Source organism: Silurus aristotelis, assembly GCF_946808225.1.
Source record: "Silurus aristotelis genome assembly, chromosome: 3".
Classification (NCBI taxonomy): domain Eukaryota; kingdom Metazoa; phylum Chordata; class Actinopteri; order Siluriformes; family Siluridae; genus Silurus; species Silurus aristotelis.
This window is the reverse complement of record NC_139576.1, coordinates 17225927-17247736: the sequence shown is the minus strand read 5'-3', so window position 1 is coordinate 17247736 and position 21810 is coordinate 17225927. Positions and strand designations below refer to the sequence as shown.

The 21810-nt window shown below is 37.2% G+C and overlaps 3 protein-coding genes across 4 annotated transcripts; all 3 read right to left on the bottom strand.

Moving 5' to 3' along the window:
- Window positions 1-1140: 1140 nt before the first annotated feature.
- Window positions 1141-6014, bottom strand: upf3a (UPF3A regulator of nonsense mediated mRNA decay). 2 transcript variants are annotated; one of them, XM_083538177.1, is made up of 11 exons: window positions 5765-6014; window positions 4789-4895; window positions 4583-4689; window positions 4317-4415; window positions 4077-4187; window positions 3853-3908; window positions 3579-3737; window positions 3313-3449; window positions 2901-3189; window positions 2340-2417; window positions 1141-1902 (listed from the first exon to the last, which is right to left on the bottom strand). In XM_083538177.1, the coding sequence occupies exons 1-11, from the start codon at window positions 5960-5962 to the stop codon at window positions 1738-1740; spliced, it is 1506 nt and encodes a 501-aa protein (XP_083394303.1). In that variant the 5' UTR covers window positions 5963-6014; the 3' UTR covers window positions 1141-1737. The 2 variants fall into 2 exon arrangements, with proteins under 2 accessions (XP_083394303.1, XP_083394304.1); XM_083538178.1 differs by lacking the exon at window positions 2340-2417 and having other exon boundaries at window positions 5765-6012.
- A 292-nt stretch (window positions 6015-6306) lies between these two features.
- LOC310723479 (uncharacterized protein) lies at window positions 6307-9581 on the bottom strand. Its single transcript, XM_083536580.1, has 2 exons — window positions 9331-9581; window positions 6307-6589 (listed from the first exon to the last, which is right to left on the bottom strand). The coding sequence occupies exons 1-2, from the start codon at window positions 9500-9502 to the stop codon at window positions 6438-6440; spliced, it is 324 nt and encodes a 107-aa protein (XP_083392706.1). The 5' UTR covers window positions 9503-9581; the 3' UTR covers window positions 6307-6437.
- Window positions 9582-11436: 1855 nt separating this feature from the next.
- Window positions 11437-19984, bottom strand: cdc16 (cell division cycle 16 homolog). Its single transcript, XM_083536563.1, has 18 exons — window positions 19142-19984; window positions 18750-18804; window positions 18528-18625; window positions 18111-18149; window positions 16719-16859; window positions 15774-15933; window positions 15542-15636; window positions 15294-15427; window positions 14719-14798; window positions 14587-14636; window positions 14428-14501; window positions 14130-14255; window positions 13884-14036; window positions 13725-13788; window positions 13130-13191; window positions 12217-12352; window positions 12023-12113; window positions 11437-11942 (listed from the first exon to the last, which is right to left on the bottom strand). Exons 1-18 carry the CDS (start codon window positions 19187-19189, stop codon window positions 11713-11715), a joined length of 1836 nt encoding a protein of 611 aa, XP_083392689.1. The 5' UTR covers window positions 19190-19984; the 3' UTR covers window positions 11437-11712.
- Between the last annotated feature and the right edge of the window lie 1826 nt (window positions 19985-21810).

Here is a 21810-nt window from a genome sequence, read left to right as displayed (position 1 = left end):
GGTTAAATCAAGTCCAAAAACCAGGCAGTGTTTCAAACTTTAACCACATCAGCCTGCTGTGCCAGCTTGGAAAATGTCACTGTAAAAACTTCACTGTATTGGGATAATATTTTAAGTGCTCACAAAGCTCACCATGGGTTTACACACTGCAAAAAATAACACACTGTTTAAGATATTTTCACTAAATATAAAATAGTCTGCTTTTTTAGTATTTACTATTAGAAATTTACAATAAACCGAATATAAGAATACTGTATTTTTCTGTACTAATTATTTCCGTCTTGAAATAGTCTAAGCACAGATGTGTAGAAAGTAGCAATATTATCTGCCAAATGATTCGGGAAATGTAAAGCTTGAAATTAGTAATAATAATAATAATTATTATTAATAATAATAATAATAATAATAATAATAATAATAATAATAAATAGTAATAAAAATGTTTTAATATTCTTACAATTGTTTTTTTGTAATATTATAATAGGAAGTTGTTATAGTTATATAATTATAGTTATTTCCACTATATTGAAAATATTTTCATTTGCTAGGTAATTATTTTTATGTCAACTGTTTTCATGAATGGCTTGTAAAATAGTCATTGTTATTTCAAATATCAAGGAGAGGCAGGAAAAGAACACTGACATTTTTGGTATTTGGTGTATGAAATTTCTGTCCTGGTTTTGGTATTTTGTGTAATTAGTGTTCAGGTCATTAAGTATTTTTTGACAAATAGATGCAATGTTCCATTTACAATCTGAAATTTCATTATATTTTACAAAAAATATTATTAAATCTATTAAAATGGATTATTATGTCATTTTTATCAAAATAATAATTAAAAAAAAAGTTTTGTTTGTCTTTTGAAAGAGAGCAAAAGAACCTGGTAATCCTTTTTAAAAAAAAAAAAACAGAGGGTCACATAGGCATGTAAATCACAATTCCAATGAATTATACAACCATATAAACTGTATGATTAATGCTCTGTTGACATTTGATACAGACTTAAGTAAAAATTTCTTGTTAGACACATGACATTGTTAGCATTTGATGAAAGCCAAAATGTGTACTTCTTGGCTCCTACCTATTTGTTACAATCAACATCATAAACTGGGCTCAGTGTACTGTAGGTGTGCTACAAGAGTAGTTGCTCAAATGTCAGTTTAATGTGTAAAAGATCAGGCATTAATATTTTAGCGTTCTAAACTAAAATAAGGATGCACATGCTAAATTATTCAATAGAGTAAATATTTTTAGATCCAAGATAAAATAAATAATCTGCATATTCACACATACATTTTATTAGTTTCTCTTATGAACCTATTCTGCAGTTGCACAACATAAACATATATTTCATATATTAAAAAATATGCATTTCACAACATCTGCTTATGGTTTTTACAGTAAAATCTGTATACTATCTGTACTATACTACACATATAAATCTGTCCTCTGTAAATGATGAGGCAAGTGGAGGTAAAAAAAATCAAATAAAAAATAAACATGTGATAAGTGCATATGTTGTGAAAATGTAGAAAAAATGTAAATCCGGTGAGGCAGTGTTCTTTATCATGAAAAACCATACCTACAGTAAAATCTATTAACATTAACATAATCTATGACTCTGAATATACCGCTGACACGGTGCATGGGAATACGGATGGAACACATTGAGAATGTGATCAGAGAGGTTTATTCTCTGGCCAAACAAATCTTTTCAAATGAAGCAAGTGTTTTCTGTCACTCATCCCCACTTTTTTCAGAGCCTGTTCCAATGGTCAGCTCATAGCAGGGTTCAGTGCTTGGCTCCGGAGAGAGCCGGTTGAAGTCAAAGCCTTTGTTCCCAGAACCCATCCGCTTACGGTTACGTGCTCCTGGCTGGTACAGCTGCATGGCAGGTCGGTCCTGTTCCCGAGATAATATTAAGACACAGAAGACAAAAGCAAGGGACTCACATTTTATTTCTCTGCAACTGCAGTAAGACCTTCCCAAAGCCCTAATTTACCAGAATAGAAATACTCTCTGGCTCTGACCAATGTCCTACCAATGTATTTACACTTTAGAAAAGCACACGATATGTTTTTGACAGCAAAAGCACTATAATGTTCTGGAATATATTATTATATAAACCGAATGTATGTTAATACAAAAATGGACAGTGTTGGTCTTGTGCATAGTTTAAAATTGGAATGACAATTGGCAGTTGTCAAAAACTATTACTAACATGTTGTAGTATTTGCTGTCAACAACGAGGCCTAGCATGATAAAGTGTTGGGCCTCCCAGCGTACATCAGTGTGGTATCCCCTCCCCTTGGGTAGAAAGGCTCAAAGGCTAGCTGTACCTTGGCTGGCAGAGCCCCTCCTATCTGGTCTGGCCCCTCAGACTGGGAGGTCCTTTTCTCCTGATGCACTAATACAGACTGAGAGACATGTTGCCTTCCATCAATCATCAGCCCAAAATTGCCAACAGCTAAATTCACAGCTAACTGCCTCGACAGCACATCAGCATTCACAACACAAGCCTGGGCTGCGATACAAACCCTAGGAGGGAGGAGGATTTGTATTGCAAACCCACTGACACAATGGAACTTCAAGACAATGACTGATGAAAAGTTTAAAGAAAAACCTGCACTAATGACTGTAACATTGATGTAGTACATAGCTGAGTATTGGGCAAACAGACTGATGAGTATATTTGGTTTATGCTCATAATGCCATGACACGTGCTTGTGCTCTTTTTTTAAATAATGTATGTGATGTTCTTAACAATTAACCAAATGATGTTTCGTACATTTTTTACTGAACGCTGAGTAGATTAGTTATGCATTGATAGCACTAGAGCCTGTTGTTTGTAATATATAGACTGTGGTGGTGTCACTGATGTTCTATCAACTTTTGCTCACCTTATTACGAATACGCTCCTTCCTGCTCCCCATCTCATCCCTGTCCTCCTTGCTTGACTTGTCCCCTATTTCAGGGCAGTAGGAGTAGCCATGGTGATGGCCATCTTTCTTTGCCCGGTCATGACAGTAGCCTTTGCCCCATTTTGTCTCCTCCTTGCGTCGCATGAACTTGTCAAACTCGTAGTGATGCCGCTGCCTCTTGCGCTCCTCTTCTCTGCCCCTCTGGTCTTTATCTCTCTGTCGGCGTCCATGTCCTTCACGTTGCTCCTTATCACTCTCCTGAACTCTACTGTATAGTAGAGAGAATAAAAGAACAAACAACACTCCAGTTCTTAGGATTGTGTAGTTGAAATTTCTACGGGAATCACATTTACATGTCTATACAAATATAAAGCATGAAAAGATTCTGTACTTGTCTTTAAGTTCTTTTGCCTTGGTGTGGCCTGTGGATTTCTCCCACTTATTCCTCTCTGTTGTCTCTCCACTGTCTCCTTTTTCTTTCAGTCTATCTGATTCCACCTCATCATCCCTGTCACATTTCTTCAAAAGCTACAGAAACATTGAAATCATTATTACAACTACAATGCGAAAATGTTCAGTGTACCTTGCTCACAAAATGGACACACTGGCAAAGAACAAACATCTAGAAGAAGATTCTGAAAGAGGAAGTGGTTAGACCTTGATTTTGATTTCCTTTTCTGAAAGTTTCTTTTGCTTCTCTGCCTCTTTACGTTTACGTCGTTCCTCTTCCCTTCGTTTCCTTTTCTCTTCTTCCCTTTGCCTTTTTTTCTCCAGTTCTCTGCGTCTCCTCTCCTCTCTTTTTTCCTCCCGAATTCTCTGTATTAAACAAAAAAAAATTATAATTAAAAAAGCATAAACATATGTCCTTACAGTATTAATATTAATTACACTACTTTAAAGAACACATTAAAGATCAGTTCAGTATCCCAACCTGCTTCTCCAACTTCTTGTTCTTAATGTATTCCAGAAGTGGTGTTGTCCGTTTAGCTGAAATTAAGTGAAATGGGGAAATTAATCATTATCATTTTGCAAGAAAAAGAAGTTATAGTTTCAGTAGTAACTGAATCAGTTTTGCACTCTAACCCATATAAAATGTACAAATGAAACCACAATCACTTTCGCTTTGCATGGTGACACAGTACTGTACATATTTACCTATGAGCTCTCTTGTTTTAGCTTCAATTTCACCCAATAGTGTTTCTGGATTGGCCATTGACTTCTCTTCATCACAAGAGTAATTTTCCAGAAATCGTTTGTATTCTGGATCTAACAGGAAAAACAAACATTTGGAGTATTAAAATAATAATAATAATAATAATAATAATAATAATAATAATAATAATAATAATAATAAAACATAACAGAAAGCATGTATTTTTCAACCATTACAAATACCTTCTTCAATGCTTCCTGCTTTGGCATCTTTCTTCTTAAGCTTCTTCTTGGAAACTTTCTGAAAAGGTGCAAATTCTACAATTGCTGGATATTCTTGACCTAAATAAGAGGCAGACAAAGAAATAACTCTGATTCTGATTCATTAGGTCACAGACTAAGAAAACCAATTTTAAAAAAATGGGTGTGAAAGTGGGCATCCTTGCTTTCCAAATAACTTTGTATGCAAGTGTCTCCTTTTATACAATATATGAACATAAAAACCTTACCTTTATTATCAATAAAAACATAACCATCAAAACGATCTCTGAAAAGAACAATATCTTCTGGGTTTTTGAAGTTGATGTATGCTCTGGAGAAAAGATGTGGATACAGGCTGCAGAATGAGACCCCAACAGGTTTGTTAAAGATATATTCCATTAAGAATACATTTATCAGAATCTTCTACATTATATGTTTATCAAAATTTAAATACCTTTGATCAGCAGGAAAGAACTCAAAGTAGTCATAAGAAGGCAGTGGACTGAGATGCTCCTCAAGCTGGTCTTTTGACAGGCTGGGTGGAAGACGTCGAATCACGACCTAGAAATAGAGCTGTGCGTTATTTTCACAAATCACCGCCAAGTATTGTAATAACACCTACAGTACTGAATTTGCTGTGTGACAGCTGACCCTGCACTTTGACCCTAGCTTCCTAACATCACTGAGTTATGCGAAGAAAAAATTCTACTGTACTAAACTGTACACGTGACAAGTATAAAGCATTTTTACCTTTTAATAACTTCAGAGCTCAGAATGTTCTCTTTGTATTCTTCGTTCTTGTATCTATAATAATTTTTTATTAGTTTGTGAACAATAGTATATTTTAAAATGAAAAACTGAATATACATTGAGGTGAGGCTTTAAGGGGTTAATTTACACTAGGACCTTTGGTGTTGTTCTTGTATAAAAGCCTTGGGGCAAATTTGATTACTCCACGCACACACTGCTGCACACATAACTCATATAACTCTGGTCTCTCTCTCTCTCTCTGCGTGTGTGTGTGTGTGTGCGCGTTAATATACTATACAGTAACCTACCTGCATTGTTTTGTTTTATTTGAACGAAAATGCCTGTGCTCCCTTATGAGCAAAACACAGACATTTAAATGTGTGATTAAATAGAAAATTTTTTTTGTTTGTTTTATTTTTTTTTTTTATTGGCAAAAAAATGTATATATATTTATTTATTTTTTGCCAATTTAAACAATGCATAGTATGTTTTAGATGTGTTTTACGCACTGTACTAAATGCATCATCTTAAAGATCTTTACTCTGGATGGTTGGTGTGGTTTGAAGACCTCGTTTCCTGCGGCGCTCCTGGTGCGCTGTCTGTGGTGCTGAATCCTTCATCACGAGCTGGACGGCGCCGAGTTAAACGCACCGTCACACGAGCGCCGAGTGATGACCTACCTTGGTAAAGATTTCCTTTTTCTCCTCTTTGTGCTTCGAATTGGCCGTGGCGTTGTCCTGCTCTCTAGGAGCGTCTCTCAACTGTATCTCAACGACGCCTCTCTCTCGGTTTCCCGTGGTCGGTTCCTTTTCAGCCCTCATCTCTCCATTTCTCCTCTTCGCTTTAGGAATTCGCAGCTGCTCGCGAGACTTCAGCATCCAAACAACGCGAGATTTGGAGAGTCGAGCTGTGGAGCTATCATATTTCTCTGTTTTTTTGGGGTTTTTTTTCGCTTCGTAGATTCTGTTTCCTTTATATATATATATATATATATATATATATATATATATATATATATATATATATATATATATATATATATATATATATATATATATATATATATATATAATTTTTTTTTATTTTTTTATTTTTTTCATATATATATATATATATATATATATATATATATATATATATATATATATATATATATATATATATATATATAAATATATAATAATAATATTAATTATTTATGTATCAGAATGTGGGTTAGAAATGTTAAATACAATGCACCGATACAGTCTAAGGTTTAATGTAACAAAAAATAGAGTAGATTAGCGTCTGAAAGCTTTTCCCAGACCACACTGCCAAAGTGTCGTTAATTAGATTCACTGAAACGCGACGGTTTCACCGCTTTCCGGCAGGTGTCTCACTACCCTCGGAATCGCTAGAGTCGCTGGCTCTCGGTGCGAAAGGACTCGCCGTGCTCATGGTGCTCCACTCGTCCGGGCTTTCAGGCTGCTGACCCGCCATGCGGCCGTAACAGTCCCGTGTAGGCACTGCAATAAACACCACGACTAGTTTAGGGTTCAAGTACGGGATACACATAAACCACATACTACTGCACTGTGTAGTAAAGTACTAAGTAAAAGCGTCACGTGGGACATACGTAGAGGGAAAAGTGTTAGGTGGTGTTTACAGTTCGTTTAAACTTCGTTTAGTTCGTTCCTTATATAAATAGGAAACACAATGTCATCTGCTAAGACACTCCTTCTGAGTGTTATACAGAGAGGACACAAGTACACACATCCTTAACTAAAGTAAAGAAGTTTGGGCTCTGACATGAAAAAAGTAAAAGACCATGTAAAAGGTGGTTATTACCACTACCTGTTTTATTGTCACGCTGGTAACTGAACCTCACATCATATTAATATATTAATGCAAAACAATTTCAAATGTTGTTATCTAATGAATTTATCCAGGCTAAACATCTACCATATACATCACAAGCAGAGAAAAGATGATGATGATGATGATGATGATGATGATGATGATCAGGTGATCAGGAATGTCTTTGTTTACATCACTGACTCCCTCTGTCTCATCCACGTTATTCATACTTTTGGCCTTGTTTGCTGTTATCTTGGTAAATTAGACATCATCTGTGGTGTGATGTGGAAATGATACACCAGTGGCCTCAAAACAGCGCGCAATGAGAAGAAAATATATTGATTATGCCACAAAATAGATTCAAACTAAAGTAATGAGATTTAATGAGTGAAAGTAAAAAAGTTGTCCGAAAAGTAAATAGTGAAGTAAAGTATTAATACCAGAAAAATCGACTTAAGTACAGTAAAGAAGTATTTGTACTTTATTTCCCATCTCTGCAGTTTTATATCAACTAAATGCCAGTGGTGGATGAAGAACACCAGACGTGTCAAACTCAATTCCATTACATTATATTCATTATACACGAGCTTCCATCATATTTCTATTATAATTGGTAATATCTGATTCTGTGGGCGCTGCACAGTTTCACAGCTTCATCCCTGAAATGATGACACATCTCAGCCTACAGGATGCTCGAAAGCTCTGCATGTACATATCTGTGGGCAACTCTTTCCCTGTGCTGAAGATGAACAGAAGCACACACAGAGATCATGTCAGTGATGCACACCTTTACTCTATCCTTATATCCCCAGGCACATAATCTAACCCTGTCTCTCTCCAGTCTTCTGTATACACTAGAACTAGACTCTTGATATCACTCAAATGAGGATGGGTTCCCGTTTTGAGTCTGGTTCCTCTCAAGGTTTCTTCCTCATAACATCTAAGGGAGTTTTTCCTTGCCACAGTCACCATGGCTGCTCATCAGGAATAAATACACACCATTCACCTTAACTCTTAAATTATGTAAAGCTGCTTTGAGACAATGTCTGTTGTAAAAAAGTTTTAGAAATAAGCTTGACTTGACTTTAATGTGACGACCAAGAAAAATGGCAAACATCTTCATGCGATTGTGCATAAGAGCAGAATGTATTGTTTTTTACTGACTTTCGTACTTTATTCTGTATCCTGTCTGTCCTGTTGTCCAATAAATGTTTACAGTGTTTAGCCCACAACTAAGACCGAGTAATTCATTTCGACCCCCTATATGAACGAGTTTGACACCAGTCCAGAAAATACACGGTCAAACCAGCCGCGCTTTTCTTTGTGTTGCGCGTCTAATCGTGCGCTTACGGTACATGGGTGGTGAGAGCGGTCAAAATAGATGTAAAGACGCTTTAGAACGGCGTTTCCATTATAAAATTACAAAAAGACCTAAAAAAAAAAATGTGGAACCTCAGTAAATTTTTTAATCATGTTCCACATTCAAACACTCATAAAATACTTTCCTTTATAGTAATTTTTATTTAGAGTGTCCCTGTCTATTATATTCTTCAATTTCAAGTCAAGACAAAACCACCTCAGTGCATTTTCAATCATGTTCCACATTCAAACCCTCATAAAATATTTGGCTTTATAGGTTTGCTCAATCTTTCAAATAATTCTTATTTATAGTGTCCATGTCTATTAGTGTCTTACATTTTCAGTCATTTTACGACTTTGAGGAAAGTAAAAGCAAAATCACTCCAAACATCAGTGCATTTTCAATCATGTCCCACATTCAAACACTCTAAGGACAGAGACAGAGACAGAGACACTCTAAATAAGACCTATTTGAAAGATGGAGCAAACCTATAAAATAAAATGTTTTATGAGTGTTTTATGGAAACTCAAGTGCATTGATTTGTTTCTTAAAAATTGTACAGTAGAACGACCTGAAAATGAATTCAGTGATAGTCAGGGTCACTGAGTAAAAAGAAACTAAATGAATTAGCAAATATTTAAAGGAAGGTAAAATCAAGGTGATTTTGTTTTTACATTTTACTGTATAGTCTCAAACACCATACAGTAAAGATGTTATAAGAGGGTTTGAATATGGGATATGATTATATAAATATTTACACCACAAACATATGCAAATATATATATATATATATATATATATATATATATATATATATATATATATATATATATATTATAATTTTTTTATTATTATTTTTTATGGAAAATAGCATTACATTAATTGTTTTATGTCTTTTTATTATCTTTTCATCTTTACATATATTTTGACCACGCCCACCACCCATACCGTAAGTGCACGATTAGACGCGCATATATAAAAAAAAAAAAAAAAAAAAAAAAGAAAAAAAAAAGAAAAGAAAGTGCGGCTGGTTTAACCGCAGTGTCTTACCCGTAAGGAAGGTTTCTTTGCAGTGTGTTCCGGTGTCCACGCGCAGTCTGGTTGAGTGTCTCTCAGGCGTGGACACGGAGCTTTTCGGTAAGAACGTGGAGCAGGTGTCCAGATCCCCACACACATGCTCATGAGCGTATGTGATGTTGGCTTTAGACGGCGTGCAGCCCATCACTGCTTCTCCTACAGGACACCTCTCATCTTCCAGATATCAGGCTATAGAATAAATCTGCTCTAAATCAGATGCTGTTTACCCGCGAGCACTGAAAGTCACTGAGCTGAAGAGTCATGACGTTAGATTTCGGAGGAGAGGCGGTGTCATTATTGAAAGACTGAGTGGTCGTGGCAAAAGAGATGAAAAACTCTCACTATCGTTCCGTGCGACGGCCAGAGAGTGACGATGGCAAATCGAAGTCCTTTGATTAAAATATTTGTTGATTGTTATTATTAATAAGAAATATTTATATATATTAGGTCTGGAAAGGACCAAGTGCAAAAATACGTATATACAATTGCTAAAGATGTTTTGTTAAGTAACTAAGAAACTTTGAAATAAAGTTTTAGCACATTAGGAGAAAACCAGAGTCACCTATGTAAACACACCAAGATTACGCACACCTGCACAGAGACAGCAACCTTGGCTCATGATCGAGACCTCAGTCAGTTCGGATCGGGAACAGCATCTCCAGCACCATCACACTGAGCACTGGGGCCCCTCAGGGCTGTGTGCTCAGCCCACTGCTGTTCACACTGCTGACTCACGACTGTGTAGCAATGCACAGCTCGAACCACATGGTCAAGTTTGCCGATGACACAACCGTGGTGGGACTCATCAGCAAGAACGACGAATCAGCTTACAGAGAGGAGATGCACCATTTAACAGCCTGGTGTGGAGCCAACAACCTGTCTCTGAATGTTGACAAAACCAAAGAGATGGTTGTGGAATTCAGGAGAGCACAGAGCGGCCATTCTCCACTGATCATCGATGGATCCTCAGTGGAGATCTTCAAGAGCACCAAATTCCTTGGTGTTCATCTGGCGGATAACCTCACCTGGTCACTCAACACCAGCTCCATCACCAAGAAAGCCCAGCAGCATCTCTACTTTCTGAAAAGGCTGAGGAAAGCTCACCTCCCTCTCCCCCGATCCTAACCACATTCTACAGAAGGACCATTGAGACCATCCTGATCAGCTGCATCACTGCCTAGTTTGGGAACTGCACCGTCTCAGATCACAAGACCCTACAGAGGATAGTGAGGACAGCTGAGAAGATCATCGGCGCCTCTCTCCCCTCTATCACGGACATTTATACCACACACTGCATCTGCAAAGCCAACAGCATTGTGGACAACCCCACACACACCTCACACACACTGTTCACCCTCCTGCCATCAGGAAATAGGTTCCCGAAGCATTCGGGCCTCAGATCCAGACTGTGTAACAGCTTTTTCCCGCAAGCCATTGGGCCCCCCAAATACATAGAACTGAAATGGAACTCACACTCACCCTCACCCTCACACACACCCACACGTAACCGAACTGTACAACCTTAACTTACTTATCTCAATCCAGTCCACCATAATTTATTTATTATTTATACTTGACCGTATTACACTGTTTACATGCTGAACCTCTTGACTGCTGCTACTGCTGTATTTTTGCACTGCATTGTGTCTGTTTATATATACTCGGTTATATTTTTTATAGTTCTCTTTGCACAGTACTGTATATTGAGTATACAGTAGGTTTACTGGTCAGCATTATCTTGTGTTGTGTATTGTCTTGTATTGTTTTGTGTGTTGCACTGTCTGTCTATACTGTTTTTTGTCTGCACTGTTTGCACTAGGGTGCATTCGATGCACTTTGTGTTGTGTTGTAGCTCTATGTTGTTTAGTGTCGCACCAGGGTTCTGGATGAAACGTTGTCTCGTTTCTCCTGTGTACCACTGTGTATAGTAGAATTGACAATAGAAGCCTCTTGACTTGACTGCTGCAGTGGAGAAAAAAATGACCAGAAACTTTAGTCTGTAACAATATATCTTTCCATTAATTTGATTTAGTCTGTTTTCTAATCAAGAATAAACAATAAAAAAACAATGACAATCTCTAAAAATATTGAGACAGGGTTTATTGTAGGAAGTGTTTTCCCCCACTGAAACCCTTGTGCATCCAGCTCAGCATTTACTTGTAGTAAAAATCCACATGGGTGCAAAATACAAAGTCATCATCGATTTTGACAGTTCACTTATGGTCCTCCTCAAAGCAGCTCTGTCATTTGCAAATATTCATTTCTATTTTCTCTAGAACCCATCAGCACTCAGGTTCAGCACGGTCATCACATGCTGGTGTCAGACATGGAGTTTACTCTGGTTTAGCATGGTCATCACGTGCTGGTGTCAGACATGGAGGTCTCTAGCATCATGTCGCTCTCCCGCAAGTCACATTCTAAGAGGAATCGCTGAAAAGCTTCGGCAGGTGGAGTCTCCAGGGACATGGCGCTGCTCTCCTCCACAGGCTGTGCCGGAGTCTCGCTCTCTTCAGCTGAAGTGCTGAGTATCTTCTTTAAGGCAGTTGTGCTGGGGATCATCTTTACTTTGTCCTTGATATCTGTTCCTGTGACAGAATTGAAATAAGATTGAACACACTGGTAGACAACAGAATCCAGAGGTTGTCTCATATAGTGAGAGACTTACCTATATATGCATCAGAGTCACCAATGTACATCTCAATGCAGTGGCCAAGCATTGTAACAGAAAACGTGTCATCTCTTTTCAGACCGAGAGCCTGCAGATTGATAAGAATTGATTTGTGCTCACTGAAAATATTAAACATTTAACTTTGTAACAAACAGTATTTTGGCAGCTAATAGGGCAGCTGGATCACCTACAGTGTGAAAATAGTCAATGGCACTTTCAAAGTCCCCCATAAGGCTGTGCACATAGCCGATAGCAGAGTAGGTAGAAGCATGCTGGGGGACAAGAACTAGAGCCTGCCGGTGGTATTCCAGAGCCTGCTCATACTTCCTGTGATCAGAAATAAAATGAGTATAAACAACAATTTAAAAAAAATGATAAATGACAACAGCAGTATTATTTAATAATATCAGGATTATTAGCATCATTAATAAGTTTGCTCAATTAGCAACTCGATTTTATTGTCTAGAAAAACAAATACAATGTTGCATAGTGTTTGTTTTGATATATTTTTAAGAGAATAAAACAAAAGGTATTTAATTTCTAACAGTATTTTTTTATTTTTTTATTTATAACAAAGCAAAAGCATTTTTATAAACCTCAGAGCACCTCATTCCAAAATCAACAAGAAAATGTAAAGAGCCTGGACTCAAAGTATGAATTGCAAGTGGACATGAATAATTCATTGAGCACTGTAATGACAATATAGACTATTTATGCAGTACAATACTCTATTCATTAAGAGAGACAGGAGGAGGACTAGAGAAGCACAGAGAATAAACAGCAGAAGAGGGACTCAGTGTGTGCAATGCTTCTGAAAGCTCTTCATTAAACACTAGCACTCGATCATTTTCGAAGCCTGTCCTTTTCAGGTAATTTCCCAGTTAGAAGAATCTCTGTGTGTAGTGCTTAGAGATAATGCACCCTATTTATGAGATATTTTGGAGCATAAGGGCAGCACCACTCTAAGGGTTTGTAAACACAGTTTACAATGAACAGTAATTAGGTAATTTTGCACTATTAAGACAATAAAAAAACATTATCAGCCAATACTTTATTTGCTGTTAGTTATACCAGAATAAATAAAATACTGTTTCATTAACTTACTTTAACTTTCGACACACATGACCTAGATTGTTTAACAACGGTTCCCATTTGTCCACTGTGACCTAGAGAAGAGGAGAAATATATTTACTTGGAGTACAACTTCTACAATCTTAACATATGTTTATCCACAGGATTGACACTTTTATTTAAAGAGGCAGGTTGAAGCTAAGTAATTAGCACAGTTAAGAGTTTTGTTTAAAGGACAGGGACTGCGTTTGGGTTTGAACTTGCATTTACATTTACAGCCTTAGGCAGATGCCCTTGAAATGATCTCATTTATACAATGGAGTAGTTCCCCATAGTTCTGAGCCTTGCTCAGGGGCCCAGCAGTGCTGAGATACAAACTCATGACCATCTAATCAGACACCCTCAGTAGCAATTTCTCCCCAGCAGCCTAGACTGCCTAATACAATTCAACAAGCCAAATAGAAAACTCACACAGTATAGCTATGACAGTGTAGGGAGGTGGTATCTCAGTGGTTAAGGCATTGGACTTTGGATCAAAAGGTCACAAGTTCAACTCCCACCACTACTAAGCTGCCACTGCAGGGCCCTTAACTCTGGATAATGGCTTCTGACAAATAAATGTAAATACCTCGTTGCCAATAGCCTTGATCTTCTCCAATGCATCTAGAAACATCTTCTCTGCTGTCTTCCAGCTGAAACATTACAAATAGTGAATCAGAAATGATACAACCATACAACAATAATTAACAACGTGCAACTCAATTTAACATTTAAAAAAAAAGCTTACTCTCCATTCTGAAAAGCCACCACAGCAACCTCATGAATGACGAATGGGTCCTCTGGAGCTATGCATAGAGCCTGGCTAAAAAAGCGCTCTGCCAGCTTTGGGTTGTTGGTGAGGCCATACTCCAGACCGATATACAGCATGGGTAAGTGACACCTTGCAGAGGAAGAGTCAATGTACACATGCTCATTGTGCATAAAATGGCATCTGTTACTGTACACTGAACCTGAACCATGCAGGTGTACTTACCCCTTCATTAGTTGTGCAGCTGTGAAGTAGGCTGCCATGGCCTGGTCATGCTCACTTTCCACCGCAAATGAATGACCATATGCTATCCATGCTGGTCCATATGTGCGCTCCAGTGTGGTGGCTTTACTACAACCCAAAAAATATAAAATAAACATTACACTCACTAACAGCTCACCAGGCCTTTTGATCATCATCACTTTTTATCAAATAAACTAATGTGTTTTTATGAAAACTCAAAGGCTCATAAATGTGCTGAAGTTGACCAGGCAGAACTTGAGTTTGACACTCTCTCTCTTACCTAAGGTACCGCCGTGCATGTTCATTTTTATGCCCAACCATTAGATAGTAACATCCAACAGCGAACCATGAGACCTAGACAACAAGTAGAAAATGTATAAATATAAAAGCACTGTACTCTGTGCATCAGTGACATTATGGCATCGAATACTGTACTCACTGGGTTATTGGGGTATAAATCCACCAGCTTATGAGAGAGGTAAAACAATTCTGCATAAGAAAAAAAGGAAATTAAACTTGTATGCATAGATTTTCAAGCAGAAGAGTAAAACGAGGTAATTTACTGCCCTACCATTTGCTTTGCTCAGCTCCACTAGGGTTCCAATGTGCACCGGTAAACAGTTAGCATGAAATGGATCTTTGACCATTACCCTGGATAAAAGTGCAGACAATTTACAAAAAGTAAAGAAATTTATACTTATTTTCTCACTTGTCTATCAGATCTTGTATACATTTTGTGGTGGGTGGAGGTTGGGAGGTTAAAGAAGGGGTTAAGTAAGAAAGCGAACAAATGTTTTAAAAACAATCAAAATAAAGAAAATCAAGAAAAATGTGATTTATTACTGTTCTTTTGCTAAAGCAATGTTGTGCCAGTCAAATTAACCTGTTCATTACACAGAATTTGTTAGCAAATCAGATTATCTAATCCGATCTGATACCAATTCAGAATTTTAAGATACATTTTATTCTACACAGTAACTTTTTTTTTTTTTTTAGGTACAAATAGCAAATATTCTAATTTTGGTGTCGCTTTATAAAAATTGAGTTTATTCCAGAAACCAATGAAACTTGGAATAGTCAAAATACTGGCTAAATTCTGACAGCAGATAGAAGAGGACTTTGGGCTTAAAAGCAAAGCTTACTTACATAGACGTGAGGGTGTAGCACATCTTAAAGTCACAGTTGTAATAATGTCGCTCTGCAAGAGAAACGACTACATCCAAGTTGTCCTGAAGACCATTCACTATGTCGGGTACCACTATTTCACTAGGCTTGTTATACTGTCAGAGTGATGCACAGAAGTATGTAAATCAGTATTCAATAATGGTCGTGTTTGTTCAAATTGATAAAATTGCATGAAAAGAATGTCTAAATGAAAATTTAAATCATTTTACCTTCTTTAACTTATTTTCATAAAGAAAGTGTAGCAGCTCCTCTTCCTCCTCAGTACAATGTTGGCTAAAAGGAAGGGAATTCAAGAAATCCCTTTCTGCAATGACAGGACAGAAAGAAAGATGATTTCACACCACTAAAATATTTCCATGGCTGAGTGATATACATACAAAAATGATTATTACACTGTAGTTAGCTTGACTACAAAATGTGATTAGTGAGATTTTCTCTCACCCTCTTGAGCAGTTAGCATGTGATGGGACGTTAAAAGGTCAAAGGCTTCAAAGCAGTAAACGTCGAGTTTCAAGGCCTCTTTGTAGCTGGATGTGGCTAGAGGTCTGTTGTCCATAGCATCATAGATCTTTCCGCGTAGGAGGCAGATAGAACTGCTGATCTGAGAGAGAAAACCACAGGGAGTCAGACCCATTGAAGCCCCAATGCCTTCTGTTGTAACTGGGCTTGCTACCATGGAGACCCGGTACTGTGAGCAATAAAATCATTAATTCCCAAACTAAATACAGAATGTTCTCAGTGCTTTAAAACAATAGTAAGTAAATATGTAACAGTACATTTTCTGCAAATGGAAACTATTCAGGTCAGAAAGTATTTGATAACGTGTTGCTTTTTCTGTCTTACTTGTTTTAAGATAAATGAAAGAGATTCTAGTACTGGAATGCCTGCTGACATCTGCTATTTCATAACAGGAACTAACTTTTTTTTTGGTTGTGCCACAACCATAAACGAAACTATAAATGTGTAAAAAGTACAAGCAAAAGTTCCAAAAAAGTTGGGATGCTGTGTAAAATGTCAGCAAAAACAGAATAAAACAGAAACCCATAATGTATTTAAAAATAGAACACAGAAAACATATCAAATGTTTAAACTGAGGAAATGTGCCATTTTAAGAAAGATTTTTAAGCACAAGGGCAAAAAACAATTGGAACTTCGGACCCTCGGGCAGCACTGCATTAAAAACAAAAACTGATTTTGTTTACATTTTACACACCGTCCCAACCTTTTTTGGACCCTTTGGGGTTGTATAATATTTAAAAAAAAAAAAAAAAAAAAAAAAAATTATCTTAAGCAATTGATATAAAATAAATAGCAACATTTTGTTTTGCTCTTTACATATAATACACTGCAGCTTTAAATATTCATAAATAGAGGAGAGTAGCTCACAGAAGCTGGTGACATTTCCCATTCTTTGGTGGTTTCTCTAGTGCCACTGTCCTCCTTTAGACCCTTATCCAGTAACTTTTTACTTGCTGGTTCTTCTACATCCAGTATGTCAAGGGCCTGCTGGTATTCTTTAGCAGCATACTGTAAAGAAAAAGTCACATGTTAGTGAGAGAATGAACACAAAGCAATGTATCAACGCCATGATACTGATACTTGAACAAATATGCGCAATCTAATAAGTGAAACTGGACAGTACACACGCTATATGGCCGAAGGTTTGTGGACGTGATCATCAGATGTGTGTTTTTGTAAATCCCATTTCAGAATTAATCCTTAAACGTGTGTGACTGAGAGGGAGGGCGGTGGAGGGGTGCAGTTGCAGGGAGAAGAGGTGGAGAAGGTGGAGGAGTTCAGGTATCTGGGGTCAACAGTGCAAAGTAATGGAGAGAGTGTTAGAGAAGTGAAGAAAAGAATGCAGGCAGGGTGGAGTGGGTGGAGAAGAGTGGCAGGAGTGATTTGTGATAGAAGAGTATCTGTAAGCGTGAAAGGGAAAGTTTATAGGACTGTGGTGAGACCTGCGATGTTGTATGGTTTGGAGACAGTGGTATTGAGTAAAAGACAGGAGGTGGAGCAGGAGGTAGCAGAGCTGAAGATGTTGAGGTTTTCGTTAGGAGTGGTGAGGATGGACAGGATTACAAATGAGTTTATTAGAGGGACATGTAGGACGTTTTAAAGACAAGGAGAGGGAGGCAAGATTGAGATGGTTTGGACATGTGCAGATAAGGGACATGGGGTATATCGGTAGAAGAATGCTGAGGATGGAGCCACCAGGCTCCAAAAAGAGGAAAAGAGGAAGGCAAAGGAGGAGGTTTATGAATGTAGTGAGGGAAGACATGCAGGTAGTTGGTTTGAAAGAGGCAGATGTCGAGGACAGTAGTATGGAGACGGATGATCCACTGTGGCGACCCCTAATGGGAGAAGCCGAAAGAAGAAGAATTCCAGAATTAATCCTCCTTTGAGGTTTAACAACCTGTACTTTTCTAGTAAAAAGGCTTTGGGAATTTATGCTCATTTAGTCACAAAAGCAATAGTGAGTTTATGAACAGATGATGTCTGATGAGGCATGAGCTGCAATACATCCTACATGTGTTCAGTGGGGTTGAGATCAGAAGTATGTGCACGGCACTTTAGTTCTTTCACTCCAAACTTCACAAACCACATATTAATGTACCAAATATTGTGCTCATTGTCATACATCATATATATATATATATATATATATATATATATATATATATATATATATATATATATATATGTGTGTGTATTTCAATCTTAGTGAAAACAGTCGGAAAGCCCACATATTTAGCCCAAATGTCTCATCATACTCACATGGCACCTTGCGGCAAGATACTGACAGGCCCCATATAACTAGGTAAAAGAAGAAAAACAGGGATAACTATATATTTCAAGTGTAATGGATGAATTGATGAATTGGTGGATGAATCATCTTCAGTCAAGTGTTTGGATCAGCCCCTGAACAAATGTGTGTACAAGAATGTAAATTCAATCACATTAACTTGTCAGTATATCTAGCAGGCAGCAAAGCAACAGACTAAACACACTAAACTATTAACAATAATTCTAAAAGACATTGCTTATTTATGAGTTATATCAATTCTGAGATACATAGAATCAAGGTGAGGAATAAGCAACGTTAGTTTTGATAGACTTGGTCGTTTTGGAAAAACTGATTGAACTGACTGGTGGCAAAAGTCAACACAGAAATAGTTAAGTAGCAGCTTTCACCTTGTCAAGTTTGCGAGATCGTAGAGCATGAGAGGCTCGGTGGTACTGAGACGTCAGATAAAGGCACTGTGCTAGCCAGTAAATGTCTTGAGGATCCTCTAATGAAACAAAAACACAATTTTGTCAGCATCCCACAAGTGGATCTAATCTGTAGGCCTGTCTTGGCTATAGGATAGAGGAAGAGTCCCGCTAAAGTAGATTGATTCAATACAGGAAACTCACCGTGTGATAAAGACGCAATTTTGTCAGCCCAAAAGAGAGCACTTTGATATTGTTGCTGCGGAAAAAACACATGTAAACTTTAACATTAATAATTGCATCTGCATTTAGACATCTCAGACATGCAATACGTAGTTACTGTTTCCAACACACAGGCAGTCTGAGTAACGCCTTAGCAATCCGGCTAGCCACATGGAAGCTAGCCGGCTTCAAATATTTGCTAATCTATTAAAAACATGACCTATGGTGAGCTTTAGAATTGTGTATTTGAATGTTGTGATTACTCACAGCATCATTGTAACATCTGACAACCTCTAATAAACCCGCTAACTACTAGCTCGCCCTTTAGCAGTCTAGCGGCTAAATCAGGAGACAGGTTGCTACGCGTCTTTTACCTGATCAATGTAGTGCCTCACACGCTTCCGGAGTCTGTCTAGATTCATGGTGATTGTCTGTTTTTTCTCAAACCCAACAAAGTAACATTCTAGTTGTTTTTATTACGTTGCTGTGAATAATAATAATGCACCACTTTCTCAAAGGCTAGCTAAGTTTAGCTCCTGAAATAAAGACTAAATCCCGCGGTTAGCATAAACTTGGTGTAACGCAGACAAATTCCCCCGGAAACATTGACCGTCAGAAAAAAGGTCCTATGTGCTCTACAATCGACAATTTGTAATTTAAATATATCATTTCGAAATTTTTAAGTTATAACAATGAAACTGTCGCATTATTTTGGTAGGAATAAAATGTAAAAAATTAGTATCAATGACAACTTTAAGACTAATTGACCACATTCTGGAAAATATGATTCAGAGGATGAGACAAGGAGAGACAGGGATCTGGCAGTGTTATGTATGTACAATAAATAATTAAAAACTAAGTAAACAGATTGGTCCAGTGTTATTCACTACACTAAATCAGGAGACTGCATTTAAAGGTTTACACTGAATAAACAACGACGCCAAGTGCATCTCATATTTCACATTCTTGGTAAGATCACATTATTGGTAAGACAAACAACACTGTGCAACAGTGTTGCAACAGAAACAAGCAACCAAGTCTATAACAACAAAATGATCAATTTGCCTGCGAAAATACCAAAACAAGAGATAATACAAGAGAGATACCACCTGATGAGTTTATGAATTTGTTGTGCATTTTACAAAAAAACATTTTGAAAATACTGAAAAACTACATTGTAATTTTACTTACACAAAACCAATTGACCAACCCAAAATAAGGAATAAATGAATACAAAATAAAAGTTAATAACTCAATGTAATAATCTGAATAAGAAATTATTCAATGACCAGTCTAAGGTAACACTAAATAAAATAAATAAATCGAATAAAATACATTTACAGTTAAAAGGTAAAAATAATTTCCTTTTATTTAGTGTAAACATTTTGAGAAGTCATCTACACCTGCGGTCCCCAAAGTTTTTTTAATCATTACCAGATTCGAGACAATTTTTCCACGGTTGGTAGATATATATATATATATATATATATATATATATATATATATATATATATATATATATATATATATATATGTGTGTGTGTGTGTGTGTGTGTGTGTGTGTGTGTGTTACGATTTCATTAATTGATCTATTAATTAATAACTTGGTTATTGCATATTCCATGAAAATGTAACTCAACTCAGTATCATGCAGAATCAATCAGTGCGATCTTAATTTACGGACGTATACAGAAAAAATACAAATGAAACAAGTGCGGGAAATTGGCTCTTTTTTATTTAATGAAACACCTTTTAAAGAGCGTGAAAGTCAATAAAATGGAAATAAAATAATAACTCAAGCGTATTTATTCTCTCTGTTCGGCCCGGTACCAAATAGTCCACGGGCCGGTGGTCGGGCCACTTCCACCAGCAGGTGGCGAGAGTGGGCCAGGGCTGGCACTACAACCTACAATACTACCAACATGCGCAACAAACACAATATTAACGCACAATTATTAACATAAATCCAAACCATTTAAACAAAGAGATTAGGAAAAAAAGACAATTTAAAAGTAATTTTCCAGTAAAATCAAAATAAAGCAAATATTAAAGAAGATGCACATACTGGACATCAATCACTGTTATACGCTTATTCTACGCGGGATCGCAGGAAACTCATGCTCAGTTTGGAAACCCTATTTATGCCACTATGCATGTCTTTGGAAACTCACCAAACACAAGAAGCCCACGCAAACAGACCCGAAATCGGGACTCGAACCCTCAATTCTGGAGGCGCAAGGCCACAATGCTTAACACTATGCCACCTTGCATCCCAGAATGCAATTATTATATGGGAAGGAATCATCTCCCGCTCGAAATCAGTCATTAATACAGTCCCACTCTTTATTATATTTTTCCCGCATTTACCCCACTTTCCCTCCTGTCATGTTAAATAGTATTCTGTGTTGTATATGAAGGAAGAGAAGGGGCGTAGGGAAGGGGGGTTGTGAATGGAGTAGAAAGAGGAAGAAGCCCAAACAGGCGACTGCAATTAAAATAGACAAGCCCAATAACGTTTATAATAAGCGGACATGGCAACTTTGCTGTGCAGTTGCAAGGTTATTGCTACAATTGATTTGGTTCCATCTAGTGGTGAAGTTGAGAAATATTATGTTGTAAAAAATATACAACGTACGGCCAAATTTATGACACTTGACGATCGCACTCATACGTGGGCCTTTTCCAAACTGCTGCTAATGCTCCTAAAACGTCATTCTATAAAACTTAAACTTACTTTTGGTCAATTAGTGCACACTATGACCTTCTCTTTCTGTATTTCAGACACCTGCATACATAAAAGAACCCAAATCTAGTCCGATATTTGTATATTTATATGGGTAAATCGCCAGGCATATGTATTCCTTGGGTCATAGCTGTGATGGATTTGGGAACACAAGGTGCAAGTTGGAAATACACTCTGAATGCACTATTCATTAATTCATGGCACCCACACACTGAATTGTAGCTTGTGGCTTCACAATCCAACTACTAGTGTTTAAAAAGGTGGGAGAAAACCAGAGAACCCTGAGAAAGCCAGAGGAAA

What these genes read in the sequence shown, in the direction of transcription:
- cdc16 (XM_083536563.1), bottom strand. Translation starts at nt 19,189, where the DNA reads ATGAATCTAGACAGACTCCGGAAGCGTGTGAGGCACTACATTGATCAG. An exon ending in TCAAGGCTATTGGCAACGAG is followed by an intron (nt 13,192 to 13,724) that starts GTATTTACATTT and finishes CCTCTTCTCTAG; the next exon opens with GTCACAGTGGACAAATGGGA. An exon ending in CATGTGTGTCGAAAGTTAAA is followed by an intron (nt 12,353 to 13,129) that starts GTAAGTTAATGA and finishes TTCTGATCACAG; the next exon opens with GAAGTATGAGCAGGCTCTGG.
- upf3a (XM_083538177.1), bottom strand. Translation starts at nt 5,962, where the DNA reads ATGCTGAAGTCTCGCGAGCAGCTGCGAATTCCTAAAGCGAAGAGGAGA. An exon ending in AAAAGGAAATCTTTACCAAG is followed by an intron (nt 4,896 to 5,764) that starts GTAGGTCATCAC and finishes CTCTATTTCTAG; the next exon opens with GTCGTGATTCGACGTCTTCC. An exon ending in TGTTTTTATTGATAATAAAG is followed by an intron (nt 4,416 to 4,582) that starts GTAAGGTTTTTA and finishes CCTCTTATTTAG; the next exon opens with GTCAAGAATATCCAGCAATT.
- LOC310723479 (XM_083536580.1), bottom strand. Translation starts at nt 9,502, where the DNA reads ATGGGCTGCACGCCGTCTAAAGCCAACATCACATACGCTCATGAGCAT. An exon ending in CAAAGAAACCTTCCTTACGG is followed by an intron (nt 6,590 to 9,330) that starts GTAAGACACTGC and finishes TGTTTATTGCAG; the next exon opens with TGCCTACACGGGACTGTTAC.